The sequence below is a fragment of the Solanum verrucosum genome, unplaced genomic scaffold (genome assembly GCF_900185275.1).
Source record: "Solanum verrucosum unplaced genomic scaffold, falcon-dt-bn FXZP01000159.1, whole genome shotgun sequence".
NCBI classification, from domain to species: Eukaryota; Viridiplantae; Streptophyta; class Magnoliopsida; order Solanales; family Solanaceae; genus Solanum; species Solanum verrucosum.
The window spans coordinates 1,698,015-1,712,999 of record NW_026020705.1 but is presented as its reverse complement, the minus strand read 5'-3'; the positions used below and the strand labels follow the sequence as shown (position 1 = coordinate 1,712,999).

General features: G+C 34.2%; 1 protein-coding gene and 2 pseudogenes across 1 annotated transcript; 2 read left to right on the top strand and 1 right to left on the bottom strand.

Moving 5' to 3' along the window:
• Nucleotides 1–286: 286 nt before the first annotated feature.
• LOC125812407 (MLP-like protein 34) lies at nucleotides 287–1,347 on the top strand. The gene is made up of 2 exons (XM_049491904.1): nucleotides 287–473; nucleotides 1,115–1,347. Exons 1-2 carry the CDS (start codon nucleotides 287–289, stop codon nucleotides 1,345–1,347), a joined length of 420 nt encoding a protein of 139 aa, XP_049347861.1.
• Nucleotides 1,348–6,397: 5,050 nt separating this feature from the next.
• LOC125812435 (IAA-amino acid hydrolase ILR1-like 7) lies at nucleotides 6,398–10,743 on the top strand (annotated as a pseudogene).
• Nucleotides 10,744–11,584: 841 nt separating this feature from the next.
• The window catches only part of LOC125812434 (eukaryotic translation initiation factor 5B-like), an 8,295-nt pseudogene continuing 4,894 nt past the window's right edge, over nucleotides 11,585–14,985 (bottom strand).

Below are 14,985 nucleotides of genomic sequence, written 5' to 3'. Positions count from 1 at the left end.
TAAAGTAAATCTTACATGTCTACGAGTGCTACAATAATAAAATAATGAAAAAGAATAATGTAGCAATGAATTAAATAAAATCTACTATAGAAAAATATAGACCAATAACAAAATACATAACGAGAGGTATATGAAATCTGACCTCCCCAAAAAATTTAATTAAGGAGATTGGACAACTAGCTAGAATTTCATAGCAAATAAAAATCTATTTAAAGCTACAAGTTCTAGACATTTCCTTACCACTTTTTCTTTCAACAACTTATTGTGATTCCAAGGAGAAGAAACTATGGGTCTGAAAGGCAAGTTGATTGTTTCAACAGAGGTGAAGTGTGGAGGACATTTGATTCATAATATTTTCCACACCAATACTCATCATATAGCCAACATAAGCCCTAGTAAGATCAACCGTTTTGAAATTCATGAAGGTGAAATTATAAAAGTTGGTTCAATTGTTAGCTGGAGATATAACGAGGGTAACACATATTTCTCCGATTCCTTTTTCCTAATAGTATTTCCTTTCATCAATTTTCTATATTTAGGTGCATTTTTGTATAACGGAAGTCATTTTTCATGATTCTTTTTTTTTTTTTTTTTGTAAAAGTTGTTTTAGGCGACTGGTTACCATAAATATATTCCAAATATAACATTTTGCATCCAAAAAGCAGAAGAAACAAATAAATTCTTTCACTTGTTGGCGCAGAAGTCATTTCTTTAATTCAAGCTATTTTAATTTTTACTTTATTTTACTTTATTAGAGTAATATTTAACATTCAAAAGTTCCATAAATTGAAATATTCTGTGATTTTTTAATATATTAGTGTATATTAATATATGATTTTCCCGCTAATCAAACACTAAAAATATTTTGCAAAAATGCCTTTTTTTCATGAAAGAGTACTTCTTTCATACCAAACACAATATTACCAGATTTATAACATGTCCTGCTAACCCTATATTCTCCAAAATATGAAAAATGGAAATGAAAAACAAGAAAAAATAAATAAATTAGTTGAAGATATTATTTTGTGCATGTTTAGATCTTTTAATGAGGATTTTCACATTTTAATCAGTAACATCATTTGTGTTTTTTTTTTTTTTAATTTAATGATTATAGATGGAGAAGAAAAGTTTGCTAAGCAAGTGATAGAAGCCATCGACCCTCATACGAAATTGATTATTTGGAAAGTGATTGAAGGAAATGTGTTAGAGTTATATAATTCCTTCATTGTTATCACATCGAGTGAACAACATTGGACTACATTAGCATTTGAGTACGAGAAAAAAGTGAAGATATCCCAGAGCCTATCACTCTTTTGGGTTTTTTCTTTGATGTTATCAAAGAGATAGACGGTCACCTTCTCAAGCAATAAAATTATATATATATATATATATACCCGCGCATGACTCGCTTTTGTGATGAATAATTGACAATATTGGCTAGTTCAAGCTAGTGTGTGAAATAAATAGTGATGTTATGTTGAATAATATATATTGCATGTTGACCTCCTTCTATGGATCGATCCTAACATAAGCTTAAAATTTTTGGACAAAAGCACGAGACAGACTGGTTTCGAACACACGACCTCATGGTGCACACATATTAATTGATATTCATACGTTAGTACATTAATTTTTTAGTTTTACGTTTTGATAAAGTCATTGCACAAAGAGGTATTACGTAATATGATTTAACTAGCTTGATTTAATATTTAGTAGTACACCCGTCATTTTCAAATTCTGAATTTGCCTCTGATGAAACGTAAATGACACTTTAAATAATCATTGAGTGGACCCTATTAGCTAGTTACTTTTGAATCCATTTACACCTTCCACATAACGTAGAAAAATAAAGAGTTCGGAGCCAAAAAGGTAAAATAATTTGTCAAAATTTTCAAAAGGGCAACAAAATCGATTTTAGAATCAAAAGGGCAACTTTGTAACTGTTAATTTAACGTCGTTTGAATTAGGGCGAGAGCCACAAGGTCGCTCCGAAATAGGATTAATATGCTGGAAAATGAAAATAGCTCTTTTCTGCTTTCTAAAGAGAGGGGGGAGAATTGGGCAGAAGTAAAGACCACACTCCACAATTGTCCCTCTCCACCGGAATATAACCGATTACTCGAGTTCGAGAATAGGGATCTCCGGATCCGGGCGGCATGCGCCTTGTAAGGCTCTGACAGTATGTGCCTTGTAAGGCGCAGGAAATTCAGGGCCTTCCTGCAAATTAAAAAAAAAAAATCATTCTGATTAAATTTTTAAAAAATAAAAAAAATTATTGAACTTTTTGTTGAGGGTTATAAGAGACAATGGGTCTCCCTTTTGAGAATGAGTCCAAAGATTCTAAAATAGCTTTTAGATGACTTATGTTTGAATATCGATCCAGCTAACTGAAACCAAGTAAGTTATTCTGGCAAGGGACAAGGAGTCGTAGGAGCTTGGAAGTTGTTAGCAAATTGAATATCTGAACTCTTATCGTTGATCTTCAAAGTTCAAACTTGTAGATTATAAAGACATTAGGTCATTTGTTATACTTCCTGAATTCATATGCTATAGCAGCTAGCGATAATATATTTGGCTGAAAGTTATATTATTCTGGGATGATCAAGCAAAATCCACTTGTGCTTGGTTACCTGAGCACACTTCATCTGAATAGATTCGAGGATTGGCATGCCATGCCATGCCATGCTTGTTGGTTGGGTTGCCCAAAGTGCAAGTTACCATCTACCTATTCATACTCTTTAACTTTTATAGTATTATGTAATCACTGTGCTTTTAAATAATTTGTACTTTAATTTTGTTAACTGAGTAATGTATAGGGTTGTATAGGTAGCAATCTATTACTCCCTCCGTCCCATTTTATGTGGCACTTTTCAGATTTCGAGATTCAAACAAGTCAATATTTGACCGTAAATTTTTCATAGATCTTTTAAATATTTTGAACTATCAATAATTGTGACTTATAGTACTTTTATGTAGTTTACAAATATATAAATTTTATTTCAAAAAAATTAAAAATTCCATGTGCAAATTCCCGGTGAAACTTAAACTGTTTAACTCTCGAAAAATGAAAAGTGTCATATAAATTGAGACAGAGAGAGAGTATATTTCTTCTTCATAGTTGCAGCGATTATTTAACAAGAACCACTAACATATGTATTTAGTTCCTCTGGCTACAATTTGTCTCTTATAACCCTCAACAAAAAGTTCGATAAATTATTATTTTTTAATCATAATGAATTTTTATTTTTTTTAATTTACAGGAAGGCGCTGATTTCCTGCACCATACAGGGCGCATGCCGTCAGAGCCACGCGCATGCCACCATGCGCCTTGCAAGGCGCAGAAAAATTCACGCCTTGCGGCTCTCGCCCTAATTCAAACAACGTTAAATTAACAATTACAAAGTTTCCCTTTTGGTTCTAAAATCGATTTTATTGCCCTTTTGGAATTTTTTACCCTTTCAGTTCCGAACTCAAATGTGAATGGGTCTTATAATTTCAACTGGACTTCATTTTAGGGAAAATTAGCAAACTAGTCAAAATTCCGAATATAATTATTAAAAATATCTACACTTTAAAATAATTATTAAAAATGTAAATTTGTCAATATTTTAACAAATATAATGTATCCGAATATAATTTATTTACCTTCCTTTTTTTCTCAAATTGGACCCACTTTTTGACCTCATTACCAGTTAAAAAAAAAGAAACGTGAAGAAGAAGACTCCATCTCTTAAGCGTTACTTGAGATTTGAGAAATTTCAATTATCTTCACTTTTTTCTAAAGAATCAAATCTCATCTTCCAGTTGCTCTTAGAATTTTCAAGTTTTTATCAATGGATTTGAGATCATCCAATTGTTGTTATTTCTTGGCCATCTTTATTCTTGCGATTATTGTTCGATTTCTCCATTAGCAGCTTCTGTCGCTGACAAAGATATCAATCCTCCATATCTTCAAGTTATTTCTGACTTGAAGGGGTTAGGTTTACAAGTGGAGGATTTCAAGATATATGAGTTTGATTTGATGGATGCTCTTGTGGTTGGGTCAGTGTCGTATGAGTTTGAGTCTAATTTTTTTATTCACATTCTATTCTTTCTCTCTCACACGATTTTTTCCCCTTATTCCCTCTCATCAAGTAACTTAAACCTTGTCTTGTTTAAATCGAAATTCATCAATTGCTCTAAGAAATTTCAGAATTCATTCAAAAGATTTTCAACATTTTATACATATTGTTCAAATCTAATAAATCATTTTTCTCTATCATTTTTCATATTGTATTCCTTTTTATTATTAGTGTGTTTTTCGATTGTAATTTAATTATTTAATTTTCCTAGGTAATTATAATTTTTTTTTCCTAGGTAATTATAATTTTTTTTGGATTACGAAACAGAGTTTTACTAATGCACAAGTGAATACGGATTCGAATTGGGTTTGGTGAACAAAAAATGGGAAAAAGGGACATAGCTGATGAAGAAAAAAAAGAGAAAAATTGTATTCATACCAGAATTGTATTCATATTAATTTTTGTTTTTCAATTATTTTTCTTTTACTGAGCAATTTTATTTTTATTAAGAACATTGTATTTTTTTTTTTAGTTTGTAGTCATTTCAATAGGTATGTCAAATAGATTTGTATTTCTTAACCATAGATGTATCATATTTCTTTCAAGTCAATTTGTATTATTTTTATGATCCTTCAACGAATTGGATTATTTCCACTATATATGCTATTTTTTTTAGAGTCTTGTATCCCTATTTCTTTCACAATCAATTTGTATTTTTTTTTAGAATATTGTATCCTTCCTCAACAAATTGTATTATTTCCACTATGTATGCTATTTTTTTTCTTCAAAATCTTTATCCTTTTATAAATCATATTCATATGTAATGATTAGATTATATTGGGATACAATCATTAATATTTTTGTAATACAATATACAAATAAAAGAAAAATATATTTGGCTGTCATGTAATACAATTTTGATCACTGGATACAATTTTTAGTTTTCACCATGAAAGTAAAGTACCAATTTTAATTTGAATGGTAAATTGAGCACATAAAATTCAAAAGTTATTGGTATACAATTATGATGAAAACATAATAAAAGTGAAAGTTCCGATTTTGGAGAACACTAATTATATCGAAGTTTCCGTTGGGAATTCTTCCTCCCAAGTTGTTTGTCAACGAAATTTTAATTGTTTCATTCAAATTTTTCTTCCCAATAAAAAAAACCCGCAATTGAATCGAATTCACTTCAGAGATTGAATATTATCAATGGAATGTTAAAAATTGATTTTTGAAATCTTATGAAAAAGGGGGACGGGTGCTTTGAAATTCTAACTTATGAGAATTTTAAGTAATATGTTCCTTTTATAAAATATTCTCTTTCCTAATTTTCTCTTTTCTGTTATCAAATAATTGTATTCTTGCAAATCAAATAAATAAAAAATATATAAATTATATACATAACAAACTAAAATATTGACATTTTTAATAAATATTGAAAGTATGGCTAAGGAATCCTATTAAATGTCAAAATATTGACATTTTGAAAAAAAAATCGGAAAATTTAAGAAATTGGCCCAAGTCAAGTAATTTTGTGTGGTTTTGCCCAGTTTAGTATAGTCAATTCAAAATCAATTTCAAATAAGTCAAGCTTGTTCAAATGACTGAGCATTATTAATTAGTAGATAAATAAAAATTTAATTACGTGGGTTGGAGGATAAATAAAAATACCATTTATTCTTATAATGAGGTAGGGTGGAGAGAGAGGGGAATAAAAAGAAATTGTGTATTAGGCGATCTAAATTCCATAAGTCGTGACATAACTCTGCTCTCTGCTCTTCAACAAATACAAAACAACATTTTTTTCAATCAACGAAAAAATGTAATTAGAACAACAAGAATCGAACTAGTACAATTCAAGAACAATACAAATAAAGCATGATAGAAATGTGTTATTTGTTGTAATGGGTGCCTCTCGAATGAAATTTCTCTTTGGGTGTGGTTAAACTTGAAGGCTTTTGACGTGTTGTATTTACAGGAGTACGTGAATCCTAGTTTAACTTGATTTGCTTCGTGACTCGCTTCATCTTTCTCCTTATTTTCAACCTAATTTGATGTGCATAATTTATAAAAAAGAAAAAAACTTGTCTTGATCTCCAGTCTGAACTGAATTAAGGTTACAATTATCTAAGATTTTCTAGTGCACATCTTCTTCAAACCATCTCCAGTTCTACAGAGAAAGAGATTCGATCTTTTAAGGACCTGGTTCTTGACAATCTTTTTGTATATGGATTCTCACTTGTACAATAATTATCAATGAGCAAAATAAATATAAATTCAAAGATCAAGACATCTCACTCAACTATTACATCATACTTGAAATATAGATAAATCAAGAGCAATAAGCCTGATTACTTCATTCTCTTGTTTACAGATATGGGTTCATTTTGCATAAAATTGACACTCATATTGTCTTTTCTATCCACTAGTTTTCCGTACAATTCATGGGCTGTAGATATAGATATACTAATTTGGGATCTGAAACTGAGTTACTAACTCGGGAGCTTATGGAATCCTGAGTTCTTGGATTGGTTGAGACGGATGAATCCATGAGTACCCGGAATTGTCTTTTCAAGAATACCAAACGAGTCAATTTATCCGAAATGAGTTGGATTCACTTGGGTGGCTAAAACTGGTGTGGTGGGAACCATTGCTCAACTTTGGTTTATATCTTGCTTCTTCATAATTTGTTCTTGCTTTTTGCCTCCATTACCTAAAACTTAGGCTTATTGTTTGTTAGGTTGGGGGTGACAACTATTATGTAAATCTTATTTGTTACAGTGTTTTGGGAAGCAAGAAGCGGAAAAAAGCGACGAGGGCTCGCTTCACAGAAGCGAGAAGCGAGAAGCGAACCGCGCGCTTTTTTTTAAGTAAAGTGATATTTAGTATAAAAATAAAAAAAAATTAAATAACTGAATAGAGGTAATATATTCTTAATTTAAAAGTAAATAGATAGTCAATAATACTCATAAGTCAAAACATATAAAGCAAAAAATCAAAAACATAATTAAATCACAGTAGCAGATCAGTCGCAGCAGCCTCGCAGAGAAGAAGAGAAGAAGAAGAAGAAGAAGAAGAGAACTTACAGCAATGGCAGCCTGGCAGTAACCAAAAATAGAAAAAAAATCGCAGAGCAGTCGCAAAGAAGAAGAGAACTTACAGCAGCAGTCGCAGCTTCTTAGTCTCGCAGCAGTCCAAAAAAGAAATTTGAAGTCGTGAAAGAGGTATATTAAGTCGCATAAGGATTTCAGAAATTTTTTTTTTAAAAAAACTTACAGTTTTAAAAAAGAAACCCTAATTAGCGCTTTTTCAAATTAAGTGCGCGTTTTTACGCTTTTGCTTTTCTTGCGCTTCTCGCTTCTACGGTAGAAGCGAGCGCCTTTTCAATGTCGCCTCGCTTCTCGCTCTAAGCGCGCTTTTCTGCGCTTTTTACAACACTGATTTGTCATGCTAGGAAAAGCTAACAACTTATAGTTCAAGTGTGTTTCCATAAACATTTGGTGAGAAAACTCACAGCCCTACCCTGATAGTTTAAGTATGAAGCTCAAAAATTGAGAGATGTGCTTTTGACCCGTCAGTCTTGTAGTTATGTTGAATCTCAAAAACAATGAAATGATTAATCTTTTTACCATATTGTGGCAGTCAAATTACCATCCAACAACATACTCACTATAATCCCATATGTGGGCTATGAGAACCCTCCCTCGGTTCAGAGGCGTATTTAAGGGGGATCATCGGGTTCACGTGAACCCATGGTCCCCTCCCGAGAGAATATATAGTAGTGTTATATTTTTAAAAAAATTTGAAATATAGATGTGTGAACCCACACTCGTAGTATTACATAATGCAATTATGACTAGGTGCACCTCTCTCCGCGAGGTTAGAAATTTGAATTTTATTTTTATCTTATTTTATTTTTCTTTCTAAAATTAGATAACACTTCTCTAAGTGGTAATTGGTAGCACTTGTTGCATTTTAATTAATGAATTAATTTTAGACCTATAATTTTAAAATTTTAATGATTTTCAGTAGGAAAAATCTAAACGTCGAACCGATCTAATATATATATCATAGATCGACCTTCTTATAATAGCAACCCATCATCTCAAAATCCTGGATACGCCTCTGCCTCGGCTCCAAAAGAAAGGAAGTCAAATCACCATCCAATGATTGGTTATTTGTTAGATGATTGCATTGATTTAGTAATTGCTTTGTTGAAATAAGGGCTTAATTTTTTTATACTACCTTTGTTTCTGCAATAAAGATTATTTTGAAATTCTAAATGGCGAAATTTTTTTGATAAGGATTGTTTAGGTGAAACATCTCTGATCTCTCACAAGTCAGAATTAGTTTCTTAGGATATTGAAAGTGGACTTTCGATAGTTTTGTCACTCAAGAAAAGACTTTAAGAGTGATGAGTTTTATTAACACTGCACAAACTTGGGGGGTTAATGATGTGTATCCAGCTGTGCTTTATAGAAAAAGTAGTGTTGTAATTCAGCCTGTATACGCTATGTAGTGATTGAAGAGGGAGAAATCAGTCTCCTTGTGGTGCTACGTAAGAGAGAAATCAGTCATTCTGCAGTTAGAATATGGAATTGAACTCAACTTAAATTTCTAAGGTTAAACAGTTTTAAAACGTTATGCCTCAAACAACAGATCGAGTCTACCCCTAAAAGTTAGACCTTAAAGAAGGTTACACTTATTCTTCATGGTGGAGACCAAACTACTGTACCAGTTACATCAAGTATGTGTCTGATGCTGTATACCTTCTGCTGCTTGAAATTACCAATAGTTCATCCTTTTGGCTTCATTTACTATCTTATTCATATGTTTTGTTGTTCTCACCTCCCTCATTTCGAAGCCACTTCCTCAGTGTCGAGCTGCTAAGATGTTGACATTGTGGATTTGTCTTTCTTATTCAAGATATTTTAGGACATTTGTATGATGCTTGACTTAGCTTTCATTTGAAGATTCCGCCACAAATACACTATTTATCAGTTATTTCATACTTACGTGCGAGGATAATAGAACATATTGGTTTAACATGTCAGGTTACAATCAAATCAGTGATTTCTTTCACTAGCTGGTAACCAGAGACAGATTCAGAAGGGGAGATTGAGAGGAAGTGCAAATTTGAGAGTTGAATACATGTTTCTGAATATAACTGGCATAGTTTGGTGAGCATTCACACTATTCTCTCCTATAACCCACACCATCATTGATGGGAAAATGGAAAAAGAATGACCATAAAAGTCGCTCCTATTTTCATATTTGCTCAAGCAGTGCATCGTCAACTGTCTGTTCTAAAAGAAAGAGTTCCTCTACAATGACTAGACTAACTGATTTGAAGTGTAACTTTGAAGGAATTGGTAGATTGGGAGTGCAAAAGCAAGATCGATGGAAAAATGCATGCTTGTGGCCACGATGTTCATGTTACTTGGAGCAGCTAGACTGATTCAGAACAGAAGGGACAAGTTAAAGGTAGGAGAAATATTATTATTTCTGATGAATTAAACATGATATCTTAAATTCTCAACACTGATTCGGGTTATACGAAGGGCACAATTAAGCTTGTCTTCCAACCTGCAGAAGAAGGATATGCTGGTGCCTTGTATATGTTAGAAGAAGGTGCTTTAGATGGATTTCAAGCAATGTTTGGCTTGCATGTCTGGCCATTTATGCCTGTTGGCACTATTGGTTCAAAACCTGGTCCTATTATGGCTGGCTCTAGCAGGTTTACTGTAATAATGCAAGGGAAAGGCGGCCATGCAGCAACACCACATAACACAAGGGACTGTTTCTATGGCAGTTCTTGCACTCCAGCAACTTGTTTCTCGAGAAACTGATCCTTAAGAGCCGAGGGTATTTGTCATTTTTCCAAACAGTTAAAATATAATTTTCTTTTTTGTCCAGAATCCTAAATTCAAGTAGAAGGATCTAAAGATTCCTGTTGATTTGTTATACATGCAGGTGCTCACTGTTGCATTTGTAGATGGTGGTCAAGCCGGTAATGTAATCCCCGAAAGTGTAAGGTTTGGTGGCACCTTCCGGTTCATGACATTAGAGGGATATTCGTAGAGGATCAAAGAGGTACCGTTAAAATTGTCTACGGACTATGTCCCTCCTCAAGTTCTGGCGCTTTGATAAGTTCATCTGAAATATCAGGCATACAAGTGTCAACATATATATGTAAAACTAGTGCTTTACCTTTTCAGAATTTTCCACATTGGTTACCATAAAACAGTTTTCTAGTATTGTTTGCTATAACTAAACGTTATTGTCACCAGAAATGCTTGCTACTGAGTACTGACAGATCATTGAGACTCAATCAGGAGTACATGAGTGTTCTGCCACTGTCGATTTCATGGAAGAAATGAGACCATATCCACCAACTATAAATGATCCCACTATCTATGATCATAGTAAAAGAGTTGGAGAAATCTTGTTTGGCAATACATTCCCCAGCTTTGATGGCTGCAGAGGACTTGGGGTTCTATTGGCAACTGCATTCTTTTTCATTGGGACACAAAATAAAACAACCTCATCTTCTGTTAAAGGTTTGCACTCCCCGTACTTCACCATTGATGAAGAAGTTCTTCCCATAGGAGCAGCCCTCCATGCTGCTTTTGCCATATCTTACTTGGATACACATTTTAAGTCAAGAGTAACACAATAGATTGGTGATTATTACTGTTTGGTAATTGAACAATCATTTGCGACTTTATTTATTAGCAGAAAAATCTGTAAGCTTGATATCCCATTCTACATCAAATGATGCTTTACTTTAGGATTTTTGTTACTATTTTTAATAAGAGAAGCACCCTCCACATTCAATAAATATGTGATGTTGAAAATCACTGTTAAAAGAATTCTACTCTCTACAATAAAGAATAAACTTCAATCTCTAATGCTTGTATCTTTTTGAATAATCCTTCAAACTTGCAATTTGGTGGAACTAATAGACGTGCTTTTCGTAATGGAAAATATGAATTAGGAGTGGCAATTGGCAGGTCAAAATAGGCTGAATCAATAGATGGATCTCCTGCCCAAGCATTGCCAAGTGGCCAACTATGAAATGCTTGTAATTTGAACTTGAGGAATACCCTCATTGTTTTCAGTTGTGCTAATAAAGTGGTGCCATATATTTCTGTCACTGTTTCTAGGTGCTGCAATACGTACTTGTAATAGGAATAGTTACAATTCTGAGAAAATTAAAAGAAATTTATTAGGAAAGCAATAGCAGGCCATTAACTCGCAGTTGTTCGAAATACTCACAAGCACATCAAAAAGAATTGTACAGAATTGTTGCCACCCCTGTACAACACTCATCTCTGAGATTGACCAACAGTCTAACACTACCAAAATTCTGCTCTTTTTACCACTTCACTACTAAAAGAACTGTACACAGAACCAACTGAAGGAAGGAAATTGCAACTGCCACCGATACATACGCATTTCCATCCTTTATGATTAAGAGTCCCAACAAAAACACTGTTTCTTGCCACAATGAACAGTGCCACAAAAAGCCAAGGCAGCAGCTACTTGAAAGGTTTGCAACAAAGTCTCACTGTATCTTGAATAAGTTCTTCAATGTTTTAACTAGCCTCCAATCTTCAATAGACAATTCATTCTGTAGAATTTCATCAAGTAAATCTGAACATTAGCCCCAGAGAAAGGGGAGCAAGGTTCTAAAGTGCCTGCCTGTGTGAAAGGGAGGTGCACCAGAAAGCTATTTTTACATACCCGGAAATTGGCCTTGAGAATGCCAATGGATCTTCTCGAGACTTTGCTAACAAGCTCATCTTCCATCTCAAAATGCCTGCCAAACATCTTCTGTTTCTCCTCACAGTTAGACCCAGCTTCTGAGTCGTCATATGCATAGAAGAAAATATCCAAGTCAATTTGCTTACAACTCCTGATGCTAGACAAGTATCTCAAACATTACCACATTGTAAAAACAAGGGAATTGCAGATAGATATCATTAACCAACTTCATACCTTAATGGACACCCTCTGCCCTTTCTTGGCAGAGTCAACAGGCCTATGGTTGTTCTCGATGGACGCAATCCGACCAATATCAATGAATTCCCTCTGTGGAATACATATTGGAGTCCCGACCTATTCAAATTAAGCTCATCACAACATGGACTAGAACACTACAAATGAAGATTGATCAAAGAGCACTACTACCGCCAACAAAGAAATGAAATACAGGTGTGTGGGAGAACAGTATTGCATCCTATTAAAAAGGGTGGAAGGGGAGAGAGAGAATTAAGAAAATGGCAACATTAGCACTAGTATTCAAAAGCACTGACAACATAGAAGAAAATTTGGCAGTCCCCTTAAACTTAAAGATCTCTTAGCCAAAATAAAGTGAAAACCCATAGTTTTGACATACAAAATCAAGGTATAAAAGGACCATTAGGATGTGTTTTTTTTTTGTGTGTTTGGTGAACAGATTCCATGAATCACGACATAAAGAAGGAATAGTTAATACCCTGGCAATGCCCTCAAGAACATCAACTCCTACGACAATTGGATCCTTCTTGTTGTAGACATGATTAGGTACAATCTTGAGAGAACAGGGAAAGACTGCTTCCTCGGCAACTTCCTTCTTTTTTTCTTCCTTGAGATTATCAATATAGGCCTTAAACTGATCGAATAGGTGATATTTAACATCAGCAATAAAAATTTTGACACCAGCCTCATCTGCAAGTTCTTGAGCTTCTTGTGTCACTTTCACGTCAAAGGCCAAGATTGTTGCAAACTCTTTCTTCTTCTCAAGCATGACACTAGCTTTCATGACATCTTTTTTGTGCACAGGGACTATTCCAATTCCACTGACAGGTATTCTTACTTCGTCAGTCTTCAAGAACTCCAGCAAAGCTCCAATGATCCAAGCGTAGAAGCTTGAACATAAACTCCCTCCCCACTTCTATCAATCCTGCTCATCACCGACCTCATATCTTCCATAGCTGCTTCTTTGATGTGCTCAACATCATCATCAGGCCCCACAACATATAAACTAGTGCCAGCAATTGCATACTGAAGCCCCTGTACAAAATGAAAAACAGAGGGACAGAAGGGGGTTATTCCTCACCGCGCGAATGTACAGCAATAACAAAGTACCGTGGTGGAAAATGATGGCATCATGAATCAAGACAAAAACTTATCAAAACACAACAAGAAGGCAAAAAAACAAAATCAACAAGAGTTCCTATTTAGTGGCACTTCAATGTCAAATTTCACTCGACTAACAAATCAGACACAAGAAAAGCTGACCTTTGTCAAAATCAAGAAATTAGTATATCATCATTTATCAGACATATTTTCAAAGATTCAACATAGAAAAAATGAACATCCAGGACAATAATGAAAAATAAAGGCAATCTCTGCCCGAACCAGGATAACTTTTTCACGGGAAAAAGAAACCCAGCAGAAAGGGAAGGGGCTCCATCCATGATCCACCTACCAATTTAGTGCAATTTACAAAGCATCCAACGAATCCCTATAAAGTTGCTTCAAAAGTAAGCAAGAATTCAAGATTGTGACAAATATCCAGCACAATTCCCTTACCTCCCTGATCGGATCCAAAGAGCCCTCAATCTCAAGTAAGAAATCATATCGGGGAACCTCGGTATCCCATGACAAGATTATGGACAAAAGAACTCCAAGATAAGCTGCCTGGACTACAATAGACAATTAAGAAATGCTTTCTTCCTAAGGATGAATTGAATGGAGATGTCGCACAAATAATGCAATGTACTCGTCACAGTCATCGAAGATGAGTTGGATGTAAAGGAAAGTGCATCTCTCAAATTGAAGACATAAGTAATGATGAGCGAGTAAACAGTACATATTCAGTTCAAAATCACAGACATCGTTTTTATCCAAAACAAACCAGTCAACGTGCATGCCCCTGGACCAGTTTTCAACCCCCCCCTCTAAGCGTGACAAAAAATGCATACCATAAAGCAGAAAGAAATGAAGAACACACATTAACAAGCAAATGACGTTACCTGAGCATTAATATTTATCCCCTGTGCAGCCTTGATTTCTTTATGATGCAGATATGATCCCTGAATAAAAATATTACCAGAAAATAAAATCATTCATCACTTCATACGAAAATTAAACATCCTGAGAATAACTTCATTCTTTAGATTCTTTTATGTTCCATGCACTACAAAGTCATAAGTGCTGAAAAATAGCAATTCTGAAAGTTAAAACAGCGATTATGAAGTCAACATGCCAGACAGCCATATCTCTTACTTGAGCTAAACCATCTGCAAGTCAACTTTCTACTTTTCGATTGCCATATTTAGCTATAGAGGATCATAATTAGTTTGGCACCAAGAAGATCTTGAGATACCAAGTAAAGATATTACTAGCATGAACTCTATATCAGGTATACCAAACAAAGAGACAAGCCGTGATGGAAATATCTATTGTTTTAAACATCTTCAAACCAATTTTCACCATTAAAGCACAAAACTCCCACCACCATTATTATGTGGACGGAACACGTAGGTCAAGCAAAACAAACAAAAATGATCACGTTGCATAGAAAAGGGAAGGACCTGATTGTCTCCATCAAAAAAACCAGATCCCGATATTTTTTAAAACCCCCCGTCCCCCAACTGCCACCATCCATTTGTTTCTCCTCTTTCTTTTAATAGTTAAAACATGACAAACTGCTTAATCATCTATTGATTGCATTATAAAACGAGTACAACTCTGGTAAAGTGTATCTCGACTCACAAGGTAATCAAATGAGAATGCATCAAGAACACATAGTTTTGTACCTTTATTCAAAGTTCCTTCATTGGGTGAGGCGTCAATAATGAACGGATTGGGGTGACAATAGGGTCCTACACACAAAACAGGATAGAGAAAGAAGAAGTTGAACATCAGACAT

Bases quoted from the DNA above. Each gene is read 5' to 3' on its own strand.
- LOC125812407 (XM_049491904.1), top strand. From the start codon at position 287: ATGGGTCTGAAAGGCAAGTTGATTGTTTCAACAGAGGTGAAGTGTGGA. The intron at 474-1,114 runs GTAACACATATT...TAATGATTATAG, and splicing joins TAGCTGGAGATATAACGAGG to ATGGAGAAGAAAAGTTTGCT.